Below are 16,311 nucleotides of genomic sequence, written 5' to 3' on the forward strand. Positions count from 1 at the left end.
GGTTGGTTTGGTTTTCTTTACTGTAGATATTTCTTTGCTCTCTAGTATTTTGTGAGGATTAACAATGGAACATTTTGATTAATCTTTTGGGGGGGGTTTCTTTTTTGAGAACGTATTATTAGCAACCTGATTAAAGAGCTTTAGAGAGCCTGTTAACAATCCAAAATGTCATGGTTTCAGAGTGATATAAGCTGCAAAATCTGCTACAAGAGATGGATGTAGTATGAATGAAGAAAGGGTCCAAGAGAAGGTTCTCCCCTCAGCCATGGTCATCAATGAATAGGTAAATTGAAGCACCAATCCTAATTATACGGGAAATCCAAGACACATTTTCCTTTGATAGCAAGTTCAGGTAGTTTTTGATACCATGATATTCTGTACCACTTCCTTCAGTCTTTCACAAGTCAAAATACAATGTCATATAAATCATACTTTGTTTTGTTTTCAGTAGAATTTCAGATGCTAAGTAACATCCTTAAATAAAGGTACATTTATCCATCTAAAATTATTCTTCCAAAGCAAATAGATTTTATTCAAGTCAGAATACCCCATTTATATGGCTGCAAGCATATCCCAATACTTAAACAGGTGTAATAATCAAGGCTGTAAGACTCAGTGGATATCAGCTAGAATAAATCAGCTCAAATGCATTGAAGTCCCTAAAGCTGTATTTGTTCATCTGGTTGTTGGAAATGTGAACTGGCAAAACAAATTTCTTGATAATCTAATCCACCTATGTCAATATTCTGGTTTCAAAAACATAAAAAAAATTGTTTCAATTCAGTATCTTAACAAATATTCATCAGTATAGTTTGCTGAAACAAGAGTAATGAACATATTTACAAGCACCCTTATTAATTTACTAAGTTTTCATCACCAATTTTACAAACGGTTTCTGTACCAGTGAAAATATATGCAGCCTACACTGTGTCTCTGTCAGTGAGTGGATAATATTATTAATTATGTAAAAATAATTTGCTGGTCTCTATAGGAAACATGATCAGTTTAAACACTACTCTTACTAAAGGATTGGTTGCCAGGCCCAAACAGCATAGCATGCATAAATTTTGTACACCTAAAACTAGAAATTGCAAAATCTGACATTTATGTTAGCTCCTGCCATAGGGATTGGCACTTAAAGGCAACTTAGGAAAGGCAGAAGGCTGAGACATAACAACTATGAATGAGGTAACTGGACCTAATGTCAACTTACAAATATTGTAAGAAAAGCACACTTGAAAAAATCTGGGTATGTAATTAGATTTTTTTTTCATTAAGTATTAAAAAAAAAAGATAGTGTCTTTACAAATTATTATAGCACACTGAAAAATACACCCTTTTGTAGTTTGGATTTGATTGCTACATAATGTGCATCAAAGCTACCAAACTAACAGATGGAATTATTTTGGAAAACTGACACATGCTCCACTTTGCCTTTGATACTACCTTTGGAAAATTCCCCCACTCTCAACGTATACTACTATGAGTTTGTAACAGATTCTGATAAATCAACAAAATGAATAGTCAGGCTGGGAAATCACACACAAAAGAAATAATACTGATAAATAAAAATGCAACAGCACATGATTACTAGCTCTTACGGGAACCATTTAGCATCTAATTCCTTAACAAAGAGTACGTGGACTCTGCAGTCACAGAAATGTCACTTTAAATTTGCTATCTTACACATTGGTAGGATTTACCTGGTTTCTGGACTCCTTAAAACCCTGCTTTCAAAGAGAATTTGAGGAATTTGTGCATTTTACCTATACCTGAGGGCTGGGTCACCTGAGGGCTGGATCATTATTTTCCACATTCATTTTTTTAGAGTAATGCAAGTACAACACTAAATTTTTCATTTTTCAAGCACAGAAGTATTATATGTTCAAGTATTGACTTTCTTCTAAAACTTCAATAAAAACTTATTTTTAAAATCCTGCACTGTTTAAGTCGATACATTTCTGTGAGCCTCAACCATACAGACATTGTATCATCATGAAGTGAAATTTACCTATGAAATTTACCTGGGGTAAATCAGTATTTATAAGATAATCATTTCATTACATAACAAAACTGCACAACTATTAAAATAATAAAAGAAATTACCTGCTCTGCCAGTGTCTCACAGTCTTTAAGTTTTCCTCTTGAGCACTGAATTCCACCATTTCCAGTTATTACAATGGTTGCAAAACTTTCCTCTCCAGAAGGATCTCCACCAGGTTCTTTTACTTCAAAAACCTCTGAATAGAAGGCAGACTGAAGGGTTTCCAGATTTATAAGATACTTAAGTTTCAAGTTTCTGGCAGTAGCTTTGCATTGGCCAAACTGTTGTATAAATTTGCGGAACCTGTACCTTATTCTTTTTCGTGTCAAAATGTGGTAGTCTTGGATTTTTGCTCGCACACACTTAGGCAAAAACATTTTGTAGCTGTGAAAACATAACCAGCAAAAAAAATATGAATTTTATCCATTAAATCCAGCAAAGATAACTAGTTCTGTGCTAAACAAGTCAACATGAAAATATCTTTTCCTCTAAATGTAACCTCATTCTGTAGAATAACAAAGATACTAAGATCATTTATTCAATCTGTAGTACGTTCTTTCAGAAGAGACAGCCCTGTCTCTTCCATTTTCCATTTTGTCCCCTCACTCTGTTTCAACATATATCACATAATGCATTTTCTATAAATCAAGAAGTTTCTGTTCCAGTCACTACTGAAGTTCTGAGACAAGGCAGCAGAAGTTACACATTTGCTTTGTTTGGTGTAGAAGTTGGAAAGAAGATACTGCACAGATCAAGGCAACTACACGGACAGAAGACAGATTTCCTGGCTGAAAATATAGGTGGTAGAATAAAACACTGGTTGGTTCTTACTGAAGTCCCTATATCACAGTCCATATTCTATATCAAGGGGCAAAAGAGTAGTTTGTCACCTGCAATGGCCTAGACAATTCATTGTCCCATTCTGCTAGATTTTATTAAAAGGCAAACATCAAGCATTAAGTGCTAAGCAGGGACAGAATTAACTCAGCTGGAGTGGAAACAGATTAGATTGATAAACTGGAGTGACAAATTCAAGCAACTTTAGCAGAGAGCTGCCCAAGATGGTAAAGAGCCTGGAGTACGCGACATTACAGAAGAGGCGTAAGGGAGCTTGATTTGTTCGCCATGGAGAAAAGAAGGCTCAAGTATGGTGTTCTACTGTCTTCAACTGACAGATGGTTTTGGAGAAGACCGAATTAGACTCTTCTCAGACATGCACAGTGAAAGGACAAGAAGCAACAAAGGATAACCAGTATCACAGAGGATATTGATTAGAAATGGAGAAAATCGTTCTCAATGAGGGTGGTCATACACAGGACAAAGCTGCCAGAGATATGGTGGAATCTCCACCCCTGGACACTTTCAGAACTTGACTAGACAAGGCCCTGAGTAACTTCACCTAACTTTGAAGTTGGACCTGATCTGAACAAGGGGTAAACTGGAGAGCTTCCAGAGATCTCTCCCAACTCGAGTTATAGCTTACATCTTTTACCACATGGGTAGCTGCTGCCTTATCTCTTATTAAGACAAACAAATCCATGTACCCAAAAACATGAATGGCCATCATGATACAAGCATTCTATTAATTTCTAGTTTACACTGTAAGTAAGTTTATGGAATCATTATGCTAGAATAAATCAATGGCCAACAGCTGAACATCTACTTCCAGATGCTAATGTGCAAAAATACTGGTTATAGATATCAGATAAGTGTGATACAGTTACGGTAAGTATGAATTCACCTGACTGAATTGTAAATAGCCAGTGGGGTTTGGTCCTTTTCTTTGGCCACTCTCATCATATCCAGCACAGCCATTCCAAGGCATTCTTCTTGTGTTTCGTGAGTAACAGGCATCTGTATCCATCCATCCAAAAAATCATCTCGCCACTGAGAAAGAAGAATGTAACAAAGCAAATAAAAACTGTAGCACTGTTGCTCATCAATAAAAGTTTTTTGGGGTGTAGGTTTTTCTGTTTGTTTGTTCGGGTTTGGTTTTTAGGTTTTTGTTTGTTTTTAAAGACCATTCTTCTTCATCCACAAAAAGTTGCACATCTTCATAATAGATACCAGTTACCATCATGCTTAAAAACACTGTTTTCAAAATGTTTTTGTTTCAAATCTCAAAAAGGTCCATATGGGGACACATTGTGTCAGTCCAAAATTAAAGTCACACTGAAAGACTTCCACATGATAGTGGCACAAGAAAGGAGCTACACACTCTCACTGATCTCCCCACATCTGCCATTTGAGCTTCATCTCTCCAAACACTAAACATGACATGGAACTTAATTTTCATCTTGAGTGGGCTTCAAGCTGTTGAAAGAGCCTACACAGTTAACATCAGAAGATGTGAAAGGGAATAAATACTAACAACATTTACTAATATGCATTAAAAAATACACAAGCAAATCATACCTGCGCAAATAGGTAAGACATAACAAGATCATCAAGAACAGGGCTTTCTGCACCTCGAATAATGCCATACCGATATGCTCTGCTGGTGCCATTGCAATACCAGTGGGGAAAATAAAACCTGTTAGGAAATATTTAAACAAATTTCAATAAACAGATACTTTCACTTACCAACACCAGACATTATCACTTTCATAAGCATGTAATTAGTGCTGGCTGGTTTGGAGGACCAATATCAAGCCCCAGTTAGACATTGGAGGACTTTGGATCCAGTTCTTGGTGTCTTAAAGTACTACAAGACCTAAGCAGGGTGATAAGCTGTGCTGGCAGAAACAAGGAGCTCTGCAAAGTTATCCTCACTAATCAGGATATAGAGAATTGTATTACTGTCTTCCAGTTTCCTTTGAGACAGTTCCTAAAAAAACCACTCAGGCCACATCATGCGATGTAAATAAAAATCTTTTACACAAGGAAAACTGTGACTGTAGCTGTAGAGATCCACATTCAAAAATCAGGTTAGAGAAAAGCGGTTCCATTGCAGACATCTGTCTGACTACACAGGAAAATTACTCTGCATTTCAGAACTGCCACTAATTTCAAACAGGCAAGTGCAGAGGAGATGAGATGTATCATTATTAAGAGGAATATTATTTTTACTTCCACTATATTTTTTATTGTTTGTTTCTTCAATCTGACATGGCAAACGTATGGTACATAGACAATCGATAAAATATGTTATTCAAACCTACTCCAATAATTTTGATTCTTTTCTCTATCTCTTACCCAGATATCACCAACAATCTGTCCATAACTTCTTAGAGGAACTATGGTTCAACTAGATATCTTATTGCTTGTGTTTTCTCACCTAGTTTTGTTTTACTATAAAAAGTGCTTAACATTTGCTTTTGATTACCTTATTCGGTAAATTAGGACGAGTCTGGTTGCTTCATCTACATGGAAGATGTGATTTGGGGGATACCACATTCTCTCTGCTTCACTCATGAGTGCAAACATGTTATGATACACTGGCATGATACCTAAACAAAGAACAGAGAATCAAACATTTATACAAAACTGTTTTCACAAAGAATCAATCTTACTAAAAAAAAAAAAAAAAAAAGCATTGTTGGTTAAAAGTTGCAAATTGGCACATATTCTCCCAACTATTCATTGCACTGCTCTATCACTGTCAACAGGATTGCAACCATCAGCCCATAACCTGCAGACTGGTTTCGCTGGTTTATCTTCTCATTTTTCCTTTATGTTCTCTGACTTCAGATTGTGTTCACATGTTATCTGTACTTCACTGTTAGAGTACAAGATTTTCGCTGTATGGCATTTAATACAACGGCTTCTTAGCCTCTCAGTTTAGTAACAGCTAACAACAGTACATTACTTCTTTCTTTACCTTTCCAAACACAGATCTAGGCATTGATTTTAAGATTCTAGATCAATGAAAAATTAGAAATAAAGCAATACTAAGAAAGTCATCATGACTAGGACAAACACCTGACATTTAAATTTCAGTAGCTCAGTTGAGAACAAAACCAAACATATATTGTTAATTAAACAAAACTGGAAAATATCTTTTTCCCCTCAGCAATTCAGGATTATTTTAATAAGAATTGACAAACAATCCTACTTAATCAGAAACAATGGAAATCAGTTGAGCACCAACTCTTCAGCATCAGCAGAACTTTAATTGGGCTTTGGGGCTCCCAACCGAAAGTACAGCCTAACATAAGACAGATGTCACAGCATCGTACTATGCTGCATTGTAATGCATCCATGCAACACCAGTGCTATGATTTTGAAAACAGGTTAAATGCCTGAGAAATGACAGCACACACTGATAAACACATTTTGAAGACAGGAAGAGATACAGGTCTGGAAGTCAGAGAGTAGGATGAAAATTACAGTGTGAAAGTCACAGTAGGTCATAATGAAAGGAAACTATGTTTACATTAAAGCAAGGCACTTTGGGGGAAGAAGGCAAAAAATATTGAAAAAATAACAGATAAAGACAACAAAAGCAACTTAAAATGACATTAAGAGACTAAAAAATTCTGTGAAAAGGCAAAGTACCCACAACTCTGCCCAAAGACTTAGAATGAAATCATTTAAATTCACACAAGAAACCAGGAGGAGAAAAAAGAAATCCCTTATTTATTTTATTATCCCTTGCCTATCACCACACGCCCTTGTAAAAAGTCCCTCCCCATCTTTCCTGTAGGCCCCCGTTAGGTACTGGAAGGCTGCTACAAGGTCTCCCCAGAACCTTCTTTTTTCCAGACTGAACAGCACCAACTCTCTCAGCCTATCTTCATAGGAGAGGTACTCCAGTCCTCTGATCATTTTCATGGCCCTCCTCTGGACCTGCTCCAACAGGTCCATGTCCTTCTTGTGCTGAGGACTCCAGAGCTGGACACAGTACACCAGGTGGGGTCTCACCAGAGTGGAGTAGAGGGGCAGAATCACTTCCCTCAACCATCTGGCCATGCTGCTTCTGCTGCAGTCCATGATGTGGTTGGCCTTCTGGGCTGCGATCATGCATTGCCGGCTCATGCAGAGATTCTCATCAACCAACACCCCCAAGTCCTTCTCCTCAGGGCTGCTCTCAATTCTCTGCCCAGCCTGCGTTTGTGCTTGGGATTGCTGTGACCCAGGTGCAGGACCTTGCACCTTAAATAGATCATATGTGTTTTTCAAGAGAAGGAGTTACACTTCTTTTTCTTTTTTTTCCTCCCCCTTAAGAATTCTGCATTTGTGCCAGAATACTGCTACACTTGAAAAAGTTCAACAACTATATAAATAGAGCAAATCCCTTTAGTAGAGTCTGGAAGATTGTCCACAAAAGTCTGATGAACGCAGAAAAGTCAGAAACATAATTTTTCATGTAATTCATACCAGCACCAGACTGGTGCAGAGACTTTTCAAGGGAATGATAACTGCAGTATTTAAGTGTTTTCTCCAGAAACAATGAAAACCAAAAGACTGGGGTTGAGGGTAGAGGTGTGAGGGGGTGGGGAATCAAAGTCTTCTGATGAAGCCTAGACATGTCAACAATAGTGAAAACTTAGGAGAAATGTATTTTCAATACAAGTAAAATCAGAAAAGCTGTTGACAACAGGCACTAAAAATCCTACCCTGGATTTCTGCACTGCACTAACCATGCTATCAAATCAATCAATGATTAATTAGGAGAGGAGACAGTGACTTAGACATATTAAAACAGAATTGTTCTCCACTTTGCCTCTCCAGCAAGAGCTACTAAATAAACTGTCCGGACTACCGTGAAGTCAAAACCACGACTATCTCTTGGCAAGTATTTATTTAGTATGTAAGGCCAAATAAAGGGCCCTCATCATGCTATACAGACTGTCAAGTAACATCATGAAAGGCTATAACTCAGCAGAAGTTTATTCCTTAAACTTCTATGTCAAGCCTAAAAAAGAATGATTTGCATAGTAGTTTCTTCCTTTCCTCATTATGATTTTAGAGTTCCACATCCAGACAAGTCATACTACTTCATTTACCCTGAAGCAGCCAAGGAAATACAGTTTTTCTATATTTCCTCCTTTGTTGGCATTAGGTACCCTTTCACACATACAGTGTTTTCATTAGGTAATACCCTCTGTAAAGAAAAAATAAACCCCAGAAACTGTGTATCACAAAAAGCTATGACCCCACCATGAAATGTGAAAGCCATGTGTAGTCTATAGTAGAAATAGCATCTTATGAAACTGTCAATTCAAGCATATAGTCAATTCAAGTCACTAGACATATACAGATGAAAGCAATTAGTTGCATGGAGTTAATGTTTATAACAATTTTAAAAAATCTCCAATTTTCCAAGTCCAATATAAACACTAGTCAGTTCTCACACACAACTGTCAACTGAACTATCTAAAACTTACAAAGTCTTGAACAGACCAGATGGAAAACTGCTTGGCTTTTCTTACATAAAAATAGTATCTTACCCTCATCTTTCATACAAACTGGAGGCCTTCCGAACTCTGACACCACAGTCACTGTCACTATACTGTCAACAAAATGTTTTCTGAATAGTTAAATCAAAACACATGTTTCCTTTCCTGGCAAAACAGAATTACCCAGAGTTCTGACTAATTCATTCCTCCCCTTGGGGAGGACAGGGAGGGGCAGGGGATGGGTGGTGTGTTGTGTGCAGATTTTCAGGAAAGGCTATCACTTCACAAAAAAACAAAACGCAACCCCCCAAAAATGGAAAAAACCAGAACCCAAAACGGGCACTTACAATCAATAACTCTGAACAATGTGAATTCTGGAAATACAACTTGTTAAGGATAAACCTGCTTAGAATTCTCTAGCTGCTAACAAGGAATCTCCTCTGAACCATACAAGCAAAGATGTTCTACAGATCATCACAATGTGCAACACAGTTGCTCCCTTGAAAAGGTTTAATGGCTGCAGACACTGTCAGTGATTAGTCACATTAAATGTTTTGAAACAGTGTTTTTATTTGGTATAATTAAGAATTCTCCACTATCTTAATGGCTTTCCAGGAGGCACCAGCAGTTTTCAAGGAAAGTACCAGGGAACTTCCAATCTATACGCAAATCAGATGGGTGAGAATTAAAAGGTTCCTAGGTGGAATTTCAACATTAAAAAAAGAAAACAAACAAACAAACAAACAAACAAAAAAACCACAACCAAAACTAAAACCCCAAACACAGAAGCCAACAAATTCAAGGTCTTTTGTTAACTGCTAGCTGCCTGTAGCTCAGCAACCCCATCAGGATTATCAAACTGTTTCCCTCTTGGGATTCTAGTCCCATTAAGAAGTAAATATTTCAGGGTTTAATGATCCCAACAGAAGAGGAGGGGGAAATCAGAACAAAAGCCTCTCAGAAAGTAGATAAAGTCAGACATGTCCTGCAGAAGTGTAGCGTTCATATATACCAGGGGGACAAGCAATTGCAGAAACACAAGATGCTAAACAAACTATGCTCCTTGGTTGACTTTGCCCAAACACTTTCCAGTGTGCTGTTTAGATGTTATAGTTACATTTAAAGCCACTAGCTCTGCATACTTTGCTACTAATTTATGAATAATTTCAAGAACATGGCACAAATTTATTTGACTAACAACAAAGCAATGCTTTGCTTATAATTGTAACTGTTTTAACTGTGATCTACAAACTCACCCAGTGTAATATAAAAATAACTTCACTTTGTTAACTTCAATTCAGTAACAATTTGGCTTATACATACAAGTGATGCGTGTATTTTTCACTCATATTATTCAGCCAATGGAATAAATCAACAAATTGATAGTTTAAAAATTAAAAGAAAATTATTTTTCCATGTAATACCGGTCCTGTGTATAATGTATTATTCTGGTGAGTTACAGTGTACAGCCCACAGTTGTTTGGGTTTTGTTTGTTTGTTTTTTTTCTAAACTACTTTGTCTCATGATAAAAAACTCTTAAAGCCACTTACAAGAGACTGGGCGGTATCTTATTGCAAAATTATTGGTACAGCATATTTACAGTAATATAGTATAAAAAAAAAATTCTTCTTTCTGTATACAAATAGATACATCCAAGATTCAAATGGAAAGACTTCTGATGTTCCCAGTAGTCTGCATCTGATTTACTACACCACAACAAAATTCAGTTCATGTTATTTTTAATTACACCTGCTAATTTTAAACACAGCTCTCCAGATTTTTTCATAATTTACACTTGGGGTAAAACAAAAATTATTTTTAAAAAGTTTGTAGTTATTCTGTAAATAATCACATTCATTTATTCTGTAAAATATCACATCAAGCTTGCGTTATCACACTCTTGCATCAGCTCTGGTGGCTTTCCTGAACCATTACTGCTACTTGTGTTTGAATGGCCTTGACTGCTGGACAGTTTTATAAATGGTTTGCAAACACATTAAAAACAGCTTAAAAGAGAAATTTCATTTAAGATTATTTGAGAGAGTAGAGAAAATGAAAGTTTAAGATCATGATTTGGGAAAATAAGTCTTTGATACTGAATTTAGAAGACACATCTAACACAACGATTCTGTAACCTGTAGAACAATCTCTCCATCATATTTCACTTCCACCATCAGTTAGTTCCTCTAATACCACTTTCTCTCTTAGGCTGAGAGCAAAGAACTTGTTGGTTTTGTAATTTTTAACTACTATGTTAATTGCCATATAAACATACAGGAACACACAACACTGACGAGTCAATTTAAACCTAATTTCAAGACACTTCACTTATTCTTGCATTTCTGGCTAGAAAATGTGATATTCAGTTTCATGTTCAGATAGTTTTCCATATAAAAATACAGATCTACAAAAAGTTACATTTTTATTATATTTTTTAAAAAATGGAAAATTATTTTTAAATAAAATTAGGAAAAGCTTAGCTTCTGCATGCATGCCTCAAACTGGCATGCAACTACAGAACAATATTTAGACAAAATAATATTTATATAGTCAATACTACAGTCAATACATTGCTTGCCACCAATAACAGCCATACCAGCTCTGCTATCAAGAGATCTAACAATTGCTCAGATCACAGAGAAAGTTCATTAACAATTACCAAGTTTGTTACATTTTGGACATACCTACTACCTGAACCACTCTCTTCTTTATCAAGTATTCTGATTCACAGCTAACTCGCAAAAGATGAGTCTTGCCAACAGAAACATTATTTGACTGTATAGGCTTTGCAGACCTACGTGTTCTGCTGTACAACCACAAAACCTCCTAGAAAAAGCAGGAAATAGTAAGAAGTGGTACCTCATGATTTAAGCACTAATAACTGCTATGAAACAGAACAAAAACCTGCAGCCGTTTCAGCCTTTTCCACCAATTTAGAAAGAAATGCAGTTATAAATTGCTTGAGAAAATGGTTGTATAATACTGTCATAGCAGCTGCCAGGCAGAAGCCACTCTTCAGAGGACTTTGTCTGCCTCAGCTCTACAACCATAAAGGCTCAATACGGTAAAACATTTTATTTATTCATGTAAGTATAAATCACTACTGACATACTTTAGAAACTATGGTGAAGAATGCTGAAACAATAGAAAGATATAAAACCAACTTGATAAGGAGTACTATTCATAAAAAATATTTTTAAAACAGCCAAGTATAAAAGGATACTTCTAGGAGCTATGTACTAGCCATACCAGCAAAACAGAAACTGGTACCCCAAAAAGCTAGAAGCCTTGAGAAAGATTGGTGAGGTCTGACAAAACAGGTAATAGAGTATGAAGTCTTCAGATGATGTCATGGGAAACAAGACTAATTGGATTTGTGGATTAAGAAGAATTGGATTTTTTACATTTGTGATGGGGGCGAGAAGAACATAATACACGGCCTGGGGTGCACAATTTCCTGGGAAACTGGAGACAGTGCAGAAGACAGACAAAAAAATTATAACAGTTATGACACTCAAGCTAAACAAATCAATAAATTTAAGTTTTATCAAAAATGAGACCTAAACATAATTTGATTATTGCAGATAAGTATCTCCCTAGGGCTGGTAAAGGGAAAAGGAGAAGAAAAACATAACTTGAACAAACATCTGAAAACTGAAGCAAGGAAAACTCAAACAAGAGAAAATGGAAGAAAAAAGTGGACAGACCAGCAATAACAGTAGAAATGGCTAATTAAAGTACCAAGGTAGTTAGTACTCCAGTGAATTCAGACTAGGTTGGGAGATTTCCTGCAAGGTGAGCTTTAGCTAATTGATTCATTAGAAAAGTAGCGGAAAAAATTGTGTTCAGATGACTTGTTATTCCTCTATCACAAAAAAACCCGCAATCTAGTCAGACAGGAAACAAAGGAAGCAAGGCACCTCATGTCCGCGTGGATGATACAGTATATTCTTTCAAAGACCATGTTATTTTGAAAATGCTGAATTTGATGGACACAAGCCCTTATCAGTTTAATATTCTGGCAAGTTGGTACGTGAATATCTAAGTTAAACAAAGCAGTATTTTTTCCTACCACTATAGAATGGTTTAGAGTTGGAAAGGACCTTGAAGATCGTCGCGTTCCAAACCTCCTGCTATAGACAGGGACACTTCCCACTAGACCAGGTTGCCCAAGGCCACGTCCAGCCTGGCATCGAACACCTCCAGGGATGGGGCCTCAACAACCTCTCTGGGCAACCTGTTCCAGTGCCTTACCACCCTCACAGTGAAAAACTTCTTCCTAATGTTTAATCTGAACCTGCTCTCTTCCAGTTTAAAGCCATTCCCCCTCGTCCTATCGCTACATGCCCTAGTAAAAAGTCCTTCCCCAGCTCTCCTGTAGGCCCCCTTTAGGTACTGGAAGGCTGCAATAAGATCTCCCCGGAGCTTTCCCTTCTCCAGGCTGAACAGCCCCAACTCTCTCAGCCTCTCCTCATAGGAGAGGTGCTCCAGCCCTTGGATCATCCTCGTGGCTCTCCTCTGGACACTCTCCAGCAGGTAGTCTAGTTTCTAGTAAACTATCTAGTAAAATTGTTTACTATTTCACTCAATCAGCAATACCCTCAGTAACTACAACAGTATTTACTTCCATTAAAAAAAAATTAACTATCACCTACTGTAAAAATTCATTATCACTTTAGCACTCAGAAAGTGAAGAACCTCTCCCTCTCCCCACTAGCCTTGTACACCTTTAGATGCTGCACCTGAGGGTCTGAACTAAGCTGACAAACCTAACAGAGGTAAAACTGAAGTCCAAAAAACATGGGCCTCAGTGCTAAGAAATCTATCCTTATTATAGAAATGAGTATGGGCATATTTTCTAAAGTGGGGAGGCAATACCTTCTCTTTTTCTTCAACTGGAGGAAAGAGACTAGAGAACCTTGGGGACACAGTGGAAGATAATCTGGAAGCTCTTAATTTGAGTCACCATCAAAAAGATACTTTCATTTGTCAACACTCCCAGGTCGATCTGTCAAACTCAGACCTATGTGATCATTAGACCAGCAGAATCTCACACAGCTAAAACTTCATAAGCCTCTGAATACCGTCCTCATGATGTTCCACAATGAATCCTAGGCAGTGCTTCTGCTAAACTCATTATATGTGCTTATCTGCCTAAAGCTCTCATAGTACATGAAGAGCAACTCTACAAACTTGGATCTTTGTCAGACTCTGCCACACCTAAAGAATTCCAAAGAACAATGGGGCTTAAACTCCAAAGAATCTTTGTGAAACTAGCATATACAAGCAAATTACCAACTCACAATATGCAACTCAGTCAGTACAAGACATTCAACAGCACAGAAAACACTGACGTATAAGATGTTTGGAGATAATAAAATGTACAGTCAGAGTCAGCAGTTTCATATTTGTGATCCACTTGAAAAGACAAATTTGGAATTATGAGCCTTTCTTTTAATTCATTTACACCTGAAATACAACACTTGGGAAGCTAAAAGACAAACCCAGCCTTGTACCACTGGACAGCTCAAAAGAACCTATAGAGAGACTCTGTGTACATATGTGTGTGTGTATGTGCGCACATGTGCACAAGGAACAAAAAGACAGTCACTGTAATATATGAAGTTTATTGGAATTAATTTTTTTATTCACAAATTCAGTGTACCTCTGCAATGAAAGAAAGATGCATGCATAAAATGCACACTTGAATTACTTTATTGTGGGTCTCAGCAACTGTCATGTTAAACTCCAGGTAAGCAATTCAAAGGCAATCTTAGATATAAACACAGTTTTTCTATTTATTTATTTCAAATATACTACCCTGTCATTAACTCAATTTATTCCCTAAACGATTATGAAAAATATTAACTACACAGAGAGACAGTCATGTTATATCTAATACAACAGTTTCCATCTGCAAAGTGATTAAGAACATACAATACACAATATATGCATAACTTCCATGACCAATCTGTTTTGCAGGGTTGCATCAGAAAGTAATTCAAGCTTTTTCCAGCTCCTGTTGTGATTTAATTATCCAAACTGTATCTCAGCTCAATGCAAGAAGACTTCCAGGTAAAGCATAGTATACCCACAAATTACTTCTAAAAATGGTGGCAGTCACTGGATTATAATGTCAATTTCACAACCATTCTGACAGGAATGGTTTTGCAGCCTTGTACTAATTACTTCTGACACTGATTACTTCTGAAAGAACAGAGATAAGCATTTAAGTTAAAATGCCACCATTTTGATGAGCTCTGGATCATTAAAAACTTTCTTGCATTAAGCTGAATCTTGCATTAAGCTGAATTTTGCTCCTTCATTAGGAAAACTGTTATGGATATACTTACCACAGGCTTTACAGGCAACAGCGCAAATCTCTTCTGCAACGTATTCTCCAGCTGGAAATTGAAGGTAATCTCCACCTGTCTTCCCAGGAGAATGATAAAGATATACTTGAAGCAATGGTTCTGCCTGCTTGGGTGCACTGGTATTCCCATGGATGTCACCGTTCTGGTGGACAGTAGAAGTTGCTGTGCCTTCCATATTTGTCATTGTAAGACAGGCCATTGTTTGTTTTGGTTCTGTTTAGAGCATTTGCCTAAAAGAAATGTAAGGAGTACTTCTTGACTAACTGTATTTGGTTTTGCTTGTAATACTCTTATTTAATGATAGTACCGTTCTGACACAGGAACAACATTAAAGCTGAGGACAAGAGAATGGCTTAGAAGGTTTACCTAAAAGTTGCATTTCTCCTTGATTTACTACATAGCCCTAGTCTGAAAAGTAGCAGACACGGTGACAGGAAAAACAAAGATATTAATCGGGAGCCAAACCAGAGGATTTATTACCCCTCACTGGATTTTAGACAGTGTGTGCTTATCTGTCCAATCAAAACATGCTAGTTAAACCTGAAAGGCAAAATAATCCCTTTAATGACATTTGTGCAACTCATTATATTCCCAGTTTAAGGACAAAGATTACACTGAGAACTTACAAGACAAAACAACTAGCTAGGTCACAAACTGGTACTGATGAAGAGAAGGGTAGGAATAGCACCTTTCAGCTAAGTTTTAGTCTCAAACAGACACTTAAAACAAGATGTCGTAACTGAGGTAAGACTAAGTAAGCAGAACTATTTTTTAATCTACAAATGGGAAGACTTCCAAGACTTCCTCCTTTCAGACTCATCATTTAAGTCTCTTCATAAGGAACTCAAGCTAAAATTCCTCTCTAATAAATGTAATCAAAGAAAAGAAGATACTAATAACTCAATATGTAACTAGTTATATTTGATAGTGCAAAAAAAACCCCTGAAGTTTAAAAAGAGTGAGATCAACAGCCCATTCCAAAAGCCAGTTGAAGAATGTCTTTGCTGTTCTGTGACTCTTTCATAATTTTAATGAGTATAATCCATGCTTATGACAAAAGCTTTGACCACAGTCTATAAAGCTTGCTTTTATTAAAATTGATTCCAAGTAACTACCACCTGGAATTCAGCATTTCGTATTTTGAAAATGCAGAATAGGTCTAAACAAGACATCAGTTATAAAGATTTGATTTTTTTTATAATCGTAGAATGGTTTGGGCTGCAATAAGGTCTCCCTGAGCCTTCTTTTCTCCAGGCAGAACAACTCCAACTCTCTCAGCCTGTCTTCATAGGAGAGGAGTTCCAGCCCTCATCATTTTTGTGGCCCTCCTCTAGACTCACTCCAACAGGTCTATGTCTTCCTTGTGCTGGACACCCAAGAGCTCGACACAGTACTCCAAGTGGGGTCTCACCTGAGCGGAGTAGAGGGGGAGAATCACCTCCCTTGACCTGCTGGCCACACTTATTTTTATATGACACAATTGACTTTCTGGGCTGAAAGAGTACATTGCCAGCTGGTGTCTCATTTTTCATCTACCAATATCCCCAAGTC

The 16,311-nt window shown here is 37.1% G+C and overlaps 1 protein-coding gene across 1 annotated transcript in view; it reads right to left on the reverse strand.

Moving 5' to 3' along the window:
- The window catches only part of JAK2 (Janus kinase 2), a 97,365-nt gene that overhangs the window by 33,769 nt on the left and 47,285 nt on the right, over positions 1–16,311 (reverse strand). Inside the window, exons 4-8 of the mRNA XM_082498119.1 lie at positions 14,740–14,990; positions 5,370–5,493; positions 4,460–4,577; positions 3,786–3,931; positions 2,107–2,428 (exon numbers count right to left, since the gene is read on the reverse strand). Of these exons, the coding sequence (XP_082354245.1) occupies positions 2,107–2,428; positions 3,786–3,931; positions 4,460–4,577; positions 5,370–5,493; positions 14,740–14,959 (930 nt within the window). The 5' untranslated portion in view covers positions 14,960–14,990. The remainder of the gene's footprint in view (positions 1–2,106; positions 2,429–3,785; positions 3,932–4,459; positions 4,578–5,369; positions 5,494–14,739; positions 14,991–16,311) is intronic.

The sequence above is a fragment of the Vanellus vanellus genome, assembly GCF_965231255.1.
Source record: "Vanellus vanellus genome assembly, chromosome: Z".
Taxonomy (NCBI): domain Eukaryota; kingdom Metazoa; phylum Chordata; class Aves; order Charadriiformes; family Charadriidae; genus Vanellus; species Vanellus vanellus.